Source organism: Littorina saxatilis, unplaced genomic scaffold (assembly GCF_037325665.1).
Source record: "Littorina saxatilis isolate snail1 unplaced genomic scaffold, US_GU_Lsax_2.0 scaffold_117, whole genome shotgun sequence".
Classification (NCBI taxonomy): domain Eukaryota; kingdom Metazoa; phylum Mollusca; class Gastropoda; order Littorinimorpha; family Littorinidae; genus Littorina; species Littorina saxatilis.
The window spans coordinates 103,512-119,011 of NW_027129116.1; the positions used below are offsets into that span (position 1 = coordinate 103,512).

A 15,500-nucleotide genomic window follows, 5' to 3' on the forward strand; every position below is an offset into this window, starting at 1 on the left:
GGCATTGCGCACTCCTTTTTGACCATTAAATATCTGCGCGAATGTAGATATCGATAGCAACAGATATCCCGTCATACATTTGTGCAATGTACAGCTTTTATTCGTGTGTTTTTTGTAGAAAGGAATACAAATATACTATATTGGCCAGGAGTGCACAGTGCTGTTCGTAAAGCTCTACATTATGCACTCCTTGTATTCGTATAACACGACCTTCTGCACGCCTACACTCAAAAGTGCTAGAAAAAATCAGCTATTTACAATATTCCTTGCTTAATCTTGTCTTGAGGTCACAGTCAAGTAAATACATTTCAAAGCTCAACAACTACAAAAACACAAGGTTTAACATATTTGACCGCCACGACATTTTGGTTGTCTGTATAAAAATGGCATTGTGCACTCCTTATTAACAATCAAATAGTTCGGCGAATTTAGATGTAAAAGTTTAAAAATCGATACCAACAGATAGCCCGTAATGCCTTTGTGCAATGTATAGTTTGTATTCTTGTTTGATTATGCACTTTTTGTATTTGTCTAAAAGGACCTTCTGCACTCCTGCATTAAAAAGGGCACGAAAATGCAGCTATTAACAATATTTCGTATATTCATCTTGTATTGAGGTCAAGCAAATATATTTCAAAGCTTTAAAGTTAAAACAAAACCACAAGATTGAGAAAATTTCGACAGACACATTTTGGTTGTTTTCTGTATAAAAGCGGCGTTGTGCACTCCTTTTTTTATAATAAAATATATCGACGATCTTAGATGCTCAAGTTTTTAAATTCAATACACAAAGATAGCCCGGGATGCATTTGTGCAATGCAAAGCTTTTATTCTAGTTTTTTGTAGAAAGGAAGAATACTATATTATAATATTATATGACCTGGAGTGCACAGTGTAGGAGTGCATAAGGAAAAGGAGTGCACAATGTCGGCCTAAACGAACAAAAGAGTGCACAAGTTCGCCTTTGTACAGACACACACACACACACACACACACACACACACACACACACACACACTCACACACACACACACACACACACACACACACACACACACACACACACACACACACACACTAGCACAAACACAAACTCATACACATTCACGCACACACTGTTTTGTTTTGCAGTACATACAAATGTATTGCTTCTTATCCAGCTCTCCCCCCCCCCCTCTCTCTCTCTCTCTCTCTCTCTCTCTCTCTCTCTCTCTCTCTCTCTCTCTCTCTCTCTCTCTCTCTCTCTCTCTCTCTCTCTCTCTCTCTCTCTCTCGCAGAAAATATTACCGTGAGCCCGCTGCATCAAATACAAAACAAAACTCAAAAGCCATCTGGAAAGTGATAAACCAGTTAACACGTAAAGAAACCGTTGTTTTACGTTTGTATATATAAATGTACATAGATTAGAGTAGTCCCTTTCTGGGCGAGGGCTGGTTAAAAAAGAGCTTGTTTGTAATGCTCATGCCACAACCCTCGTAAAATAAAATTTGATTTGATTTGATCTCTCTCTCTCTCTCTCTCTTTCTCTCTCTCGCTCTTTCTCTCTCTCTCTCTCTCTTTCTCTCTCTCTCTTCTCTCTCTCTCTCTCTCTCTCTCTCTCTCTCTCTCTCTCTCTCTCTCTCTCTCTTGGTCCAAGGCCATTATTGTGCCGTTACATAAAAAAGGAGACTGTGATAACCCTGATAATTAACAGAAGAATTTCCCTCACCAGTACGATGAGCAAAATTGTTATGTGTGTTCTGAACGACCGCCTGTTTGTGTGGTCAGAAAATAATAACATTTTAGATGAAAGCCAGGCCGATTTCCGGAGGAATTACTCAACTATTGATCATGTGTTTACCCTTTATGCTTGCGCCCAGAAACAATTTTCACAAAAGGCCAAATTGTATGTAGCCTACATAGATTTTTGTAAGGCTTACGATAGCATTAAGCGCCCCGTGCTCTGGTCAGTGCTTTTTCGATTAGGCATACCAGGCAATACATTTAAGGTGTTACAGAGCATGTATGAAAATGTGAAAGCATGCGTGCGGTGCGGAAACGAATACACTGATTTCTTTGAATGTATGCATGCAAGGCCTTAAACAAGGTTGTGTACCCTCACCGACAATTTTCTCGTTTCTGATCAACGAACTGGCGCAGGATGTCATACAACGAGGCAGATATGGGATACGTTTATCTCCGTCTGAGTTAGAACTGTTTGTAATGCTTTTTGCTGACGACATTGCGCTGTCCAGCACTGTAGTAGGCCTACAAAACCAGCTTAATGTCCTGCGCTGCTCTGCAGATAAACTGTGTCTGAACGTGAACTTGACAAAGACTAAGGTCATGGTTTTTAGAAAGGGCGGGCACATTGCACAGAAAGAGGAGTGGTTCTACGGAATGGATCGTCTTGAGATTGTGAACTCGTTTAAATATCTCGGTGTAACCCTTTCCACCCAACTGAGCTGGAACATTGCAGTAGAAACAAAGACAACCATGGCGAAAAAGGGAGTGATCGAAATCGTTAGATTATTGAACAGACTTGGCTGCCATTCGGCAAAGGTGTTTTTCAAACTGGTGTTTGACGCACGGATCGCCCCTATGCTCTTGTATGGTTCAGAGCTATGGGGATATGGAAAGTATGACTCTGCGTAAAAAGTTTCTGAAAGTGACAATTCGAACTCCAAACAACATTGTGTATGGTGAATTGGGAAAACATCCGCTGTATACATATTAACTCTGCAGTCAGATGTGTGAAATACTGGTTTACACTGCTAAAGCAACCTGATTCAAGATATTCCAAGATTGCATATAAAGCTTTATGTAATTTGGCATCGAAGGGCCACACCAATTGGGTCTCACATGTGCAGAGTCTTTTATGTTGTAATGGTTTTGCTGCTGTGTGGATGTACGGAATGGTTGGGAATGAGAAGTGTTTCTTACAAGAGTTTAAAAGACGTTTACAAGATTGTTTTTGTCAAGAATGGTTCTCCTTTTTAGAATGCAGTGAACGTTTCGACATTTATAATTGTTACAAAACATGCTTGGAAAAAGAGAAATACATTGAATTAATCGAAGATATTAAGTACAGAGTTGCTCTTACTCGTTTCCGCGCAGGAGTATCCGAAATCAACGCTCACAAGTTTCGGTACGCACCAAACCAAACGACAAGAAACTGTCCTCTCTGTACAGAGAGGACAGTTTCTTGTACAGAGAGGACAGTTTCTTGTCGTTTGGTTTGGTGCGTACCGAAACTTGTGAGCTTTGATTTCGGATACTCCATACTGATAAAGAAGATGAACACCATGTTGTATTTTTATGTCCTTTTTATCAAGACCTTCGAGCAAAGTATTTGAAAATCTCGAACTCTAAGACGCTGCAACAACAACGTGTGTATTTCTGTGCCAGTAATGAGGAAAATTTGATGAACAGCTTCAGCAGATTTGCGTTCTTCATGTTACAGAAGAGACGAACCCTTATAAATGAGGTTCAGTGACATGTCATCATGGTTTTAATGTATTTGTTGAATTTTATGCGTGACTATAATTTATAACTGTGCAGATACTATTGCTGTTATTTTAACCACTATTGTAAGGGGCTGTGGCCTTAGACAATTAAAGATTTGTTCTTGTTCTTGTTCTTGTTCTTGTTCTCTCTCTCTCTCTCTCTCTTTCTCTCTCTCTGTCTGTCTCTCTCTCTCTCGCTCTCTCTGTCTCTCTCTCTCTCTCACTCTCTATCTTTCGCTCCCTCCCCCCCTCTCTCTCTCTCTTCTGTAGTGTGTACATAACGTATGCGTTGATCATATGCTATTTACCAAACTCTTATTACTTTTTGTGTGTGAAACCGTTTCTTTGATCAATTTGAAATTGGAAGTTTGCTCCCGTGATTAACATCACACGTGAGAGTACTTGCATTTAGATACAGTTTGGTTCATTGCTTAACATCACACGTGAGAGTACTTGCATCTAGATGTCAGCATTGCGACAGTTTGGTTCATTGCTTAACATCACAAGTGAGAGTACTTGCATTTAGATGTCAGCATGGTGACAGTTTGGTTCATTGCTTAACATCACAAGTGAGAGTACTTGCATTTAGATGTTAGCATTGCGACAGTTTGGTTCATTGCTTAACATCACACGTGAGAGTACTTGCATTTAGATGTTAGCATTGCGACAGTTTGGTTCATTGCTTAACATCACACGTGAGAGTACTTGCATTTAGATGTTAGCATTGCGACAGTTTGTTTCCTTGCTTAGCATCACACCTGAGAGTACTTGCATTTAGATGTTAGCATGGCGACAGTTTGCTTCATTGAAACATTCATAATTCGTCGTCGTCCTGGAACTTTGGCGTAACTCGAATCTTCGCGATTTAGATGTTTTGTGCTTCAGACTAAGTTAATCATTCTCCATGAGAAATATTCTCTAAAATACGATGTACAATGCATGATTTAACATTCTTTCATCGTTCTATCTATACCAGGTACACATACACTATTTCACAATCAGAATAACCAGTTTTGGCCTTCTGTTAAAAAGCTGTCCAAATTGAGTTACGCAAACATTCCATGACGACGTCGATTTGTTGTTTTGGTAGTATGTCTGTGTGTGTGCGTGTGTTCCTGCAACCTACCCTACTATTGTTAGATATGCCAAGTAAAGTTATGAAGTATAAGAATGAAGATGTATACGTCTCACGCTTTCTTTCTTCGCCGCTACTAAAGCAAGCGTGTGGAAGATTGTATACTGTACCTCACTTCCAGAGCATGACAAGAACTGCGTCAAACTCGCAATTGTCCCTCCAAAAGCAAAATGCACACAGTACGTATAAAGGAAAACTCTGTCTAACGACAAAGTGTGAATAGCAGGTCATCTCTTACTCCCTGTGGTTGTTGATACATGTGGGAGTGACTGTTTTCTTCAGAACCCTGCACCACAACCCGATAGCCCTTTGATCTGATGTGAGAAATAAAAACTTTCCGTGTGTATGACTGACAAGGATTTTGCTTACTGGTGTGCACGCAATGTTGCCTGTTGGTGCGGGGGACAGGTTTGGTCAGTCTTTATACACATTGTTTCTCTTCATTTGTGGTGGCAGCTGCAAGCACTCTCGATCGTCAGTCTTATTTTGTCACCTTGCAATGAACATCTAGGTGTATTCATGTTCACTTTGCTGCTTGCTTTTTTTATTCTATTTAATGTTGTAATTTACTTTTTTTCATTTAATTTTTGTATTTTTTAGACCTACTGTCATTTAGAAACTGATAGAAATAAAACTGTACTTTGTCAACAAAAATCGTATTTGCCTTTTATTTGAGAGCCTGTGAAGTGTCTGAAACAGTGTGTGTGTGTGTGTGTGTGTGTGTGTGTGTGTGTGTGTGTGTGTGTGTGTTTCTGTGTGTGTGTGTTTATGTGTGTGTGTGTGTGTGTGTGTGTGTGTGTGTGTGTGTGTGTGTGTGTGCGTTTGTGTGTGTTTTCTTCTCTGTTTCTTTTGTTTTGTTTGTTTGTTTGATTTCAAATTCTTGGTTCAACTGTTACAGGTTCTTGACCAAACTTGCTTTCTTTGCCTGTGACAAACATGAAAATGTTATTGGATGCCATGACATTGCATTATGATTATGTGGGATCACTAAGCAAATTTGTCTATTTAGGGCAAGGGTTAATTTGTTACCTCTGATGAGGTGAACACTGGTTCCGTTTTGACTGTTTTGAATTGTCTGTAATTATAATAATTCGGTACGTTATTTACAATACGTCGTACTTGGTCGTCAGGAATGCAAATTCTGCGCAAAGGCATTGAAAGAAAGGAGGACAGTTTGACGTTAAATGTTTACTTCTGGTAAAAGTTATTGACAAACTATATTCACTTAAGGCAGTGCACATTAAAAGCGACTTCATTCCCTAGTGTTCCCATTTAATTACTTAATTCATACATCTAATACAATGAACATAGCTAGAAAGTTAACCTTATTGAGTGCCTTTGCCTGGACAATGATAACATTCGTTACATACTCGCCATTTGTGACTCTTTGCAAGAAAGTCAGTAACATTAATTGTGTTTGTGTGCAAATGGATAGATGCCAAAAAGGCATAGCTGAAAGCCCCAATGGCTCTGTGTATCTGGATGTAAAAAGTTCAGTAACTTTAAGGAAGTTCAAATTTGCTGCTTGGGGAACATCTGTAACAACAACTTAAAAAAGTTAAGTGAACCGACATTAAAACATTAAGTCATTCTGTCAGCCTGACTAAAACTGAATACACTGAAGAGGTTTTGGTTTCCAACGAGACTATTAAGTCCATAGCTGGGTTGTCGGAAACCCTTCGAATGAGACAGGGTGGTTCACTGCCTTAAGTGAATATAGTTTGTAATACCAACAACAATAAATCTAATTTGCAGAACATGGTTCCTTATTTATAACCACGCCGGCAGCGAAAATAAAAAGTTCACACGTCAGTTACGGGCTTTCAATCCCGAAGGCTATTTCCGAGTAGCTACGAACGTAAACGGAAGTTCCGATGTGTTCGGATGCTTATCGATTTGAGTTGTCGTTCGTGTCTCGCTGACCCAGTACACGGTAGCGCTGGAATGAGTGCAATCCGAGCTACAAAATTTGCCGATTGCAATCTAGAAATGATCGTCACTGCTACAGAGTCAATGTGTGAATAAATAGGATAGAGCGAAAAGAATTGCACTCAGCACTCGCTCAATCCATGTTGAGGCTCATAAACTCCCAGCCTGCAGAACATCATACAGACAGCAGTCTTTCTTTCCTCGCACGATTGGCGAATGGATCGCCCTCCCACCACAGGCAGTATCATCAGCCTCGGTGGAAGCCTTCAAAACCCAGATCTAGACACCATGCACTTCAGCAGAAGACCTCTTGTACACCAGAGTTCCCATTTAATTGCCAGAAACACATTCACAGATTCGTCAATATGTTGTTACTGGACTCCGAGTGCCTTTTTAGTTTCTACAAAATAATAGCACTGATGATCTAACGAGTAACGTGATCATGTTCAGTTAGATCTAAGTTGTAACAGTGTACAGTCAGAATTACCAGCATCAGCGTGTGCCAGTATGCATGCGGTTTGTGGCTCCCATAATGCGTGCATGCTTTTTAATTAGAGGGTGTATTTTAGTTGTACGACAAGAAAAAGAAGTTTTTTCCTTCAAAACATCTAAAATATCCGTTTTAGATGTTGTCGTTGAACATGTGTTGCACACAGCAAACATTTTGAAATCTCCGAAGCTGCTTGCAAAGATGACGCAGAGATCTGTACAGTATCTCTGGATGACGCAAGGATAGTGTTCGACTCGGCTCTTTGACTTGGTAAACATCGGAACTTCCGATTACGTTCGTAGTTACTCTGAACCAGCCTTCGGGATTGAAAGCCCGTAACTGACGTGTGAATTGTTTTTTCGCCACCGGCACGGTTGGCCTAGTCTAGTGGTAAGGCGTCCGCCCCGTGATCGGGAGGTCGTGGGTTCGAACCCCGGCCGGGTCATACCTAAAATTGGCAATCTAGTGGCTGCTCCGCCTGGCGTCTGGCGTTATGGGGTTAGTGCGAGGACTGATTGGTCCGGTGTCAGAATAATGTGACTGGGTGAGACATGAAGCCTGTGCTGCGACTTCTGTCTTGTGTGTGGCGCACGTTATATGTCAAAGCAGCACCGCCCTGATATGGCCCTTCGTGGTCGGCTGGGCGTTAAGCAAACAAACAAACAAACAAACAAAAAGTGTTTTAGCACATTCAGAACAAGCATAACATAACTACATGTATTAACTTTTGAATTCAGGAAATAATAAGAAAACAATGAAATTCCTTTTGTGTCTGTAATTTCAATTTTGATTTGAGTCAGACTTTATTCATTAGCAGGTTAATTAATATTTTTTAAGCTTCGAATCTGAATTGCGACCCACAGTTGGAACCAGGTAAAAATAAAATTTTGATCAAAATTAAGCTCAATAAAATAGATTGATAGTACGGTCATCTGATTGGGGCCTGAACTTCTCTTTTAAGTCGTATACGTTGTCACCAAACGTTGCCATCCATACAGTAACACACTGTCCAAGGATTACATTGCTATTCTGATAGACACGTGGGGGAATTTGGGGGTTGCGATTGGATAGTCTCACACAGCCCTATTTCGACCATCAGGCCATATTTCGCAGGAAATTGCTCAATATCCATTTCATATTCACAACAACACTGGCTACACGTGATTTTAGTTCAACACGAACAGAGAGCATTTCCACCGCTATCATCCTATCAAAGACGTGCAATTCTTCTTACCAATGCTTGTCAACGCTAAATATGATTATAAAATACCCTAATTTTCTCATTTCAAACGAAACATGACATAGTAATACAATGTATGCCCTTGAGCACAGCAATATCACTGAATTGAAAACAAGTGTCAAACGCAAGGGAGGTCACCGCATTGCCCAGTCTGTGAACCGCGCGCGTGCGTGTTTGCCTCACTTGGAAAATGACTTTCGCTCAGTCAAAACGGAGAAACTAATCACAAACATATGAAGTGTTTCGCTCTTCCTTGTCGTCAGTTAGGTACAGGTTTTTTTAAACAAGCGAAAACCTCAAACTTGACGTTGTTTCTTACGAATGCCGCTGACACACACACACACAAACTCACACACACACACACACACACACACACACACACACACACACACACACACACACACACACACACACACACACACACACACACACACACACACACACACACACACACAGGACATAGATGACGTGAGCCATGCTGCAACAGAAAAACAACAAGCAGTATTATATGTTGCAGGTGTGTGTGTGTGTGTGTGTGTGTGTGTGTGTGTGTGTGTGTGTGTGTGTATGTGTCACACTGTGTGTGTGTGTCACACTGTGTGTGTGTGTCACACTGAGTGTGTGTGTGTGTGTGTGTTTGTGTGTGTGTGTGTGTGTGTGTGTGTCAGTCTGTCTGTGCCAGAGAGAAAGAACGAGATATAGAGTGTCAGGATTAGAGAGATACATACACGCTGTCACAAAGATGTGAGTAGCATATTTGTGAGGTGAAACCACGTCGTGTTTTTAACCTCCCTAAATGTTGTACAGGCGATGGTAGCTGACCGGACTGGCGTTATTCACGTGTTTCGGGTGTTGCACGCAAAACTGGCTTAGCTTGATGTGAGTTGTGTTTGAGACATGTAGCTGGTCTGAGGTAAATAACGTCACAGCGTGTGAGATTTCCAACCGGGAAGGTTGTTCAGCGTGTGTCAGACTTGTTCTGGGAACAAGTACTCTTTCAAGAGACGGGTCTCTTAAGGTAAATGATTTACTATGTTGTATATTATTGACGTTGGAATACAAAGCTGGAGCGTAAAGGTTAGTGTGTATAAAGTGCACCCAATCTTAGTGTGAAGCGTTGGGAGAATTCTTGATGTAATTGTTTCACGGTTTTTCATGGGGAATTTCTTGAACATATGTTTTAGACGGTCATGCTTTGTATGGGGAGTGTTATTCATTGATTAAGTGTTAGTTTGGATATTGAATCTGTACGGAATGCGAACGTGGAATGAACGAGAATGTGTGAGTGGAATATGAACGTTTGGAAGAAGAGATGGTTTTAGAGAATGTTGTATTAAGACTTGGTTAAATTCTTTAGGAGTTTCCATGAGGGATTTCCATGGCGTATAAGGGAGGGACCTTACACGAGAGAAGCGCTAGACGACGGTGGAAGCAAGGGACCACCTCGGCGCAGATGACTAGACGAGTGGAGTCTTCATCGATACCGGTCGTAGCTGACGACGGTTGTTTCCGCTACGGGCGGAAGGGTTTCTCAGGGAGAAACCTGGAAGGTGTGTGTTGGCATCTTCAGTGAGAGGTGTGTTGGCATCTTCAGTGAAAGGTGTGTGTTGGCATCTTCAGTGAAAGGTGTGTGTTGGCATCTTCAGCGAAAGGTGTGTGTTAGCATCTCTGTGTGTTGGCATCTGAATTCATTATTCTACGAGGATTCAGCGAGACAAGTAAGTGAACTGGCGACATGCAGTGAGCCGTGATACGAACTCGTGAGTGTCTGTTGGTACCTTCTTGTGTGCGTTAATCTATATTTGAGAAAGTATTGTTATAATATGTATTTACATGCCTTGAGTGAAGCTGGAAGATTGTGCGAACTGTGTGTGTTGAAAAGTTGTTCGTATTGATGTATTTAACGTGAAGAAGTATGTGTTTTTGGATTGAGGAAATAATGAGCCTGCATCCTCCCAAATTCTGTTTTTGAAGTGTTTGGTGTGAAAGGGGTAGAGACAGTGCAAAAGGGCAGAACACGCATAATAACTTCACATGCAAACCACTTCGTGACAGTGGTGACCCCGACGTAGCCCTAAATAGGTTTTTGTTTCTAAGGATAGATTTTTGTTGTAGTTAAAAAGCAGTTGCTTCCCTTTCATTGGAGAAAAGTGAGAAATTGAGAAAGAAGTGCCTTAGTGTAGCTAATTATACATACTTTGATACTTTGCGTGTTGTAGTGTTTGTTTATGTGTATGTTATTGGACACCCCCTCTCCAGCTCTAGGGGTCTACGTAGTTGTATAGTTCTTACGTAGAGAGGGCCTTAGTTTCTGTTTGCTTCCTTTTCTGTGTATTTATTATCTATCTTTCTATCTAAATTCTAGCTCCCTTTCCTATAAGTTTTTTGAAACTATTTTTCTTAGATTCTATCTTGGATTGATTGTTGGGTGATGGTTGTCGTTGAGGTGCAGGCTTATTTTAAATAAAATAGTATAGGGTGTGCCATTTTTTTGTGTGTATAAATTCTGAAATTTTGAATTTTTTTGTGTGGTTTGTTTGGACTCTGATTTTGTTGTTGTTGTGTACTTTGGTTTGATAAAAAGTGTTTTTGTTTATTATTGTTGTTGTTGTTCCTAGTTGTAGTTGGATTAGTAATAGGGTGATTATCTCCCCTATATTACTGTTTGATATTTAGTTGTTGGTTTGGGGAAAGTTTTTTGTTTATTTTTTTTTATTTTTTTTTCTTTTGGTTAGTAGTAATTTGTAAACATTTGTACTTGGACAAATTTTTGGGTACATTTTTTGTTGTTGTTGTTGTTGTGAACATTTAAATTTTGTTTGCTCTGGCGATTGATTTTCCTTAAAGGATCTGACGCTGGTTAGTGGTGTGTGGAATTGATTTTTTTTTATTTAAAGTGTGTTATTTGGGTTTGAGAAACTTTGACATTTCTGGTTAATTTTTTTTTAAATTTTTGTTGTTGATGTTGTTAGTTTAAGTTGACATTGATTGACAAGTGTTTGAAGCTGCTATTGATTGTTTAATCTCATATTTTCTAAATTATAATTTTTTTGTTGAACTCTATTAAGTTTATTGTTTAATTTTGAGACTGGTTGTGTAAATAGTTAAGTAGTAAACAATTTAAGGATTGTTTTTAAAAAGGCACAAGATTTCTTTTAGTTTAGTATTTTATGATACTCTTTTGTGTGTGTTTAGTATTGCGAGAAACTGGTGTATGATACAACTTTTTGATACTTAAAACAATTTTGTGAACTTGTGTTACTTGATCCATTGTATTACTTTGAGATTACTTTGATATTTTGACATTGTAAAGATGGCTGAGACTAGTGATACTGGTGGTAACACATATGCTGATTATTTGGCATTGGGAGAGAAGCATGGGTTAAAGGCAGAAGCTTTGTTTAAGTTTGCCCAGGATCAGGTTGATAGAGAAGAGAGAAGTCAGGAAAGGGAAGCAAAGAAGATAGAAGCTGAGGTTGAGGCAAAGAAGATAGAAGCTGAGGCCGAAGCAAAGAAACAGGAAACAGAAGTAAAAAGATTAGAAACTGAGGCTGAGACAAAAAGGTTAGAAATTGAGGCAAACAGGGATGCAAAGAGGCTAGAAGCAGATACTGAAGCGAGGAAAATGGATTTGGAGTTTAAGAAAGCAGAAGCGCAGCAAAGTACAGGTGGAAATGCAGGTGGGAGATCAGGTCCCAGCATTAGGCCCCAGTACCCAAAACTCCCCATGTTCAAGGAAGATAAAGATGACATTGACAGTTTCTTGTTCAGATTTGAAACGCATGCAAAGGCGAACAAATGGAATGATTCAGAGTGGGCTACATACTTATCAGCTTATCTGGAGGGTGGAGCGTTGTCTTTGTTTCATTCATTGTTTTCAACGGGTACTTTGTCGTATGAAGACTTGAAGAAAGAGTTGTTGAAGAAGTTTCAGTGCACTCGAGAGGGATTTCGTGAGAAATTTCGCAGTACGAAGCCAGAGGCTGATGAAAGTTTTGGCACATACGTAACAAGGATGACGCATTTGTTCAACCGTTGGTTGAGGTTGTCTGATATAGAAACATCATATGAAGCATTGTTTGATTTTGTGTTGTGTGAGCAGATTCTTAACAGTGTATGCACTGATTTGGCAGTCTTTTTGAAAGAACGTGATTGTAAAAATTTAAAAGACATGATTGCTAGCGCAGAAATGTACAAATCAGCCCATCCAAATAAATGTTTGGCCAGAAAGAGTCAAGTAAATTCTTTGGGGACTGGAAATGTAGCGTTCAATCAGAATCGTGGAACAGGACAGTCTTACAATCGTGGTCAAGGTGATAGTGGCAGAAGACAAGATGGTATGAACAGAAATACCAGGTTTCAAGGCAGAGGAGATGATCGTAGGCCGGGTAGAAGAGGATGGCAGCAAGGAAGTACTAGAGGTACAGGTACTGAACAGCAGAATCAGGACACATGTTACAGATGTGGGCAGTTTGGCCATTACGCTAGAGAATGTATTCGGGTAGCATATTCAGCGAAGTCGGTAGCGGATTGTCAGGACGCGGGAGTGTTGGTAAGCTCGGCGGCATTCGGGTCGTTGCCATTAGCAGAAGGTCTCGTTAATGGGAAGCAAGTTTCAGTACTGAGAGACACAGGAGCTAATGTAGCTGGGGTAAGGAAGTCGTTGGTCTTACCAAGCCAGTACATAAAGGGAGAGGTCCAAAAAGTGAAGGGTTTTAGTGGACAGATTGATTTGTATCCATTGGCGGAAGTGGTTGTCGATACCCCATATTTTCAGGGAAAGTTGAAATGTTGTGTGCTCACAGACCCAGTCGCTGACCTAGTGATAGGTAATCTTCAGGGTGTGGTACCCAGAGTAGATTTATTCCTTGGGAATACGCAGGGTGTTGGATTGTGTGCTGAGGTAAGTCACAAGAAAGAAACTGAAGAGGTGGTACTTGAGAAGGTCGTGTGTGCTACGAGCAGGGCAAAAGCCAAAGAGAAACTGGAAGATTCCCCGGTGCCATTGAAAAATGTGGTTACTCCTGATTTGTCGGTTAAAGAGGAAGATCTGAAAAGTTTGCTGAGAGAAGATGAGACATTGAAAGAGGTGTTGAGTGTGTCACGAGAGGATGAGAAGTATGCAGTTTGTGCAGAGAAAATTGTTGATGTTGAGGAAGTAAGTAGTGGATATCGCGAAAGCATTACACTGAGGTCTGACTGGGGCAGTCATGATGTTTTCCCAAGTAAATGTGGAGAGGCAAATGTTGCAGTGTTACCTCTGACTGAGGAGAGGAAAACGTTGCCGTTACCTACATTGCCTAAGGGGAAGGAAGAGACAAGCGGAGATATTGTTGTTGATCTTGGTTTGACAGATAGTCATAAGGATGATATGGAGCAGGTGTTTGGAAAGATGGTTGACATTTTCAAAACATGTGATGCGGTGGTGTCTTTAACTGCAAGAATTAGCATTCGAGGTTCATCCAATAGCAAGAGACAGGAGCACTTTGGAACACATGTTGTCCAGGTCATTCGTAGATCAGAGCATACCAAAGGTTTATGGGATGTGTGGAAAAAGAGGGTTGCTTTGATCAAAAGAAAACTCGAGAGTTTTCTTTTGTCCCCGGGAAGGGGGATGTCACAAAGATGTGAGTAGCATATTTGTGAGGTGAAACCACGTCGTGTTTTTAACCTCCCTAAATGTTGTACAGGCGATGGTAGATGACGGGACTGGCGTTATTCACGTGTTTCGGGTGTTGCACGCAAAACTGGCTTAGCTTGATGTGAGTTGTGTTTGAGACATGTAGCTGGTCTGAGGTAAATAACGTCACAGCGTGTGAGATTTCCAACCGGGAAGGTTGTTCAGCGTGTGTCAGACTTGTTCTGGGAACAAGTACTCTTTCAAGAGACGGGTCTCTTAAGGTAAATGATTTACTATGTTGTATATTATTGACGTTGGAATACAAAGCTGGAGCGTAAAGGTTAGTGTGTATAAAGTGCACCCAATCTTAGTGTGAAGCGTTGAGAGAATTCTTGATGTAATTGTTTCACGGTTTTTCATGGGGAATTTCTTGAACATGAGACTGTGCCAAAAGGTGACGTTTTCATGTCAGTATGTCCCAAATGACATCACCAGTACATTTTTCATTCTATCTAATCTGTTTTCGTTCTATTTTTTCTAATAACATGCGTTAACAATTGATTGCCAACTGGAATGGAAGAGCACAAAAAGTGTAACTTGATATGTAGTTTCTCTAGAGGGAAAAACATCTTCCACTTTCATGTCAGTGTGTCCCATGCAACATACATTTGCCAAACAGCTATGTGCAAGTAGATTATTTGTTAGTGGTATAGAAAATACTGATCAACAATTAAAGTCAGTTTTCACATTCATTTTCTACCTATTTCTTATTTGTTTATTCTGTTGGCAATGGTGAAATGTCAGCAATCGTGTGTCATTCGGGACAGTAGACATGACACCTGACCTTTTGGCACAGTCTCACATACATTTTAGACGGTCATGCTTTGTATGGGGAGTGTTATTCATTGATTAGGTGTTAGTTTGGATATTGAATCTGTACGGAATGTGAACGTGGAATGAACGAGAATGTATGAGTGGTACATGAACGTTTGGAAGAAGAGATGGTTTTAGAGAATGTTGTATTAAGACTTGGTTAAATTCTTTAGGAGTTTCCATGAGGGATTTCCATGGCGTATAAGGGAGGGACCTTACACGAGAGAAGCGCTAGACGACGGTGGAAGCAAGGGACCACCTCGGCGCAGATGACTAGACGAGTGGAGTCTTCATCGATACCGGTCGTAGCTGACGACGGTTGTTTCCGCTACGGGCGGAAGGGTTTCTCAGGGAGAAACCTGGAAGGTGTGTGTTGGCCTCTTCAGTGAGAGGTGTGTTGGCATCTTCGGTGAAAGGTGTGCGTTGGCATCTTCAGTGAAAGGTGTGTGTTGGCATCTTCAGTGAAAGGTGTGTGTTAGCATCTCTGTGTGTTGGCATCTGAATTCATTATTCTACGAGGATTCAGCGAGACAAGTAAGTGAACTGGCGACATGCAGTGAGCCGTGATACGAACTCGTGAGTGTCTGTTGGAACCTTCTTGTGTGCGTTAAATCTATATTTGAGAAAGTATTGTTATAATATGTATTTACATGCTTTGAGCGAAAGTTGGAAGATGGTGCGAACTGTGTGTTGAAAAGTTGTTCGTATTGATGTATTTAAAGTGAAGA

General features: G+C 40.6%; 1 protein-coding gene across 1 annotated transcript; it reads left to right on the forward strand.

Annotated features, from left to right (window-relative positions):
- The first annotated feature begins 11,157 nt into the window (after positions 1–11,157).
- Positions 11,158–13,102, forward strand: LOC138957399 (uncharacterized). The gene is made up of 2 exons (XM_070328519.1): positions 11,158–12,930; positions 13,085–13,102. Exons 1-2 carry the CDS (start codon positions 11,593–11,595, stop codon positions 13,100–13,102), a joined length of 1,356 nt encoding a protein of 451 aa, XP_070184620.1. The 5' UTR covers positions 11,158–11,592.
- The last annotated feature ends 2,398 nt before the right edge of the window (positions 13,103–15,500 follow it).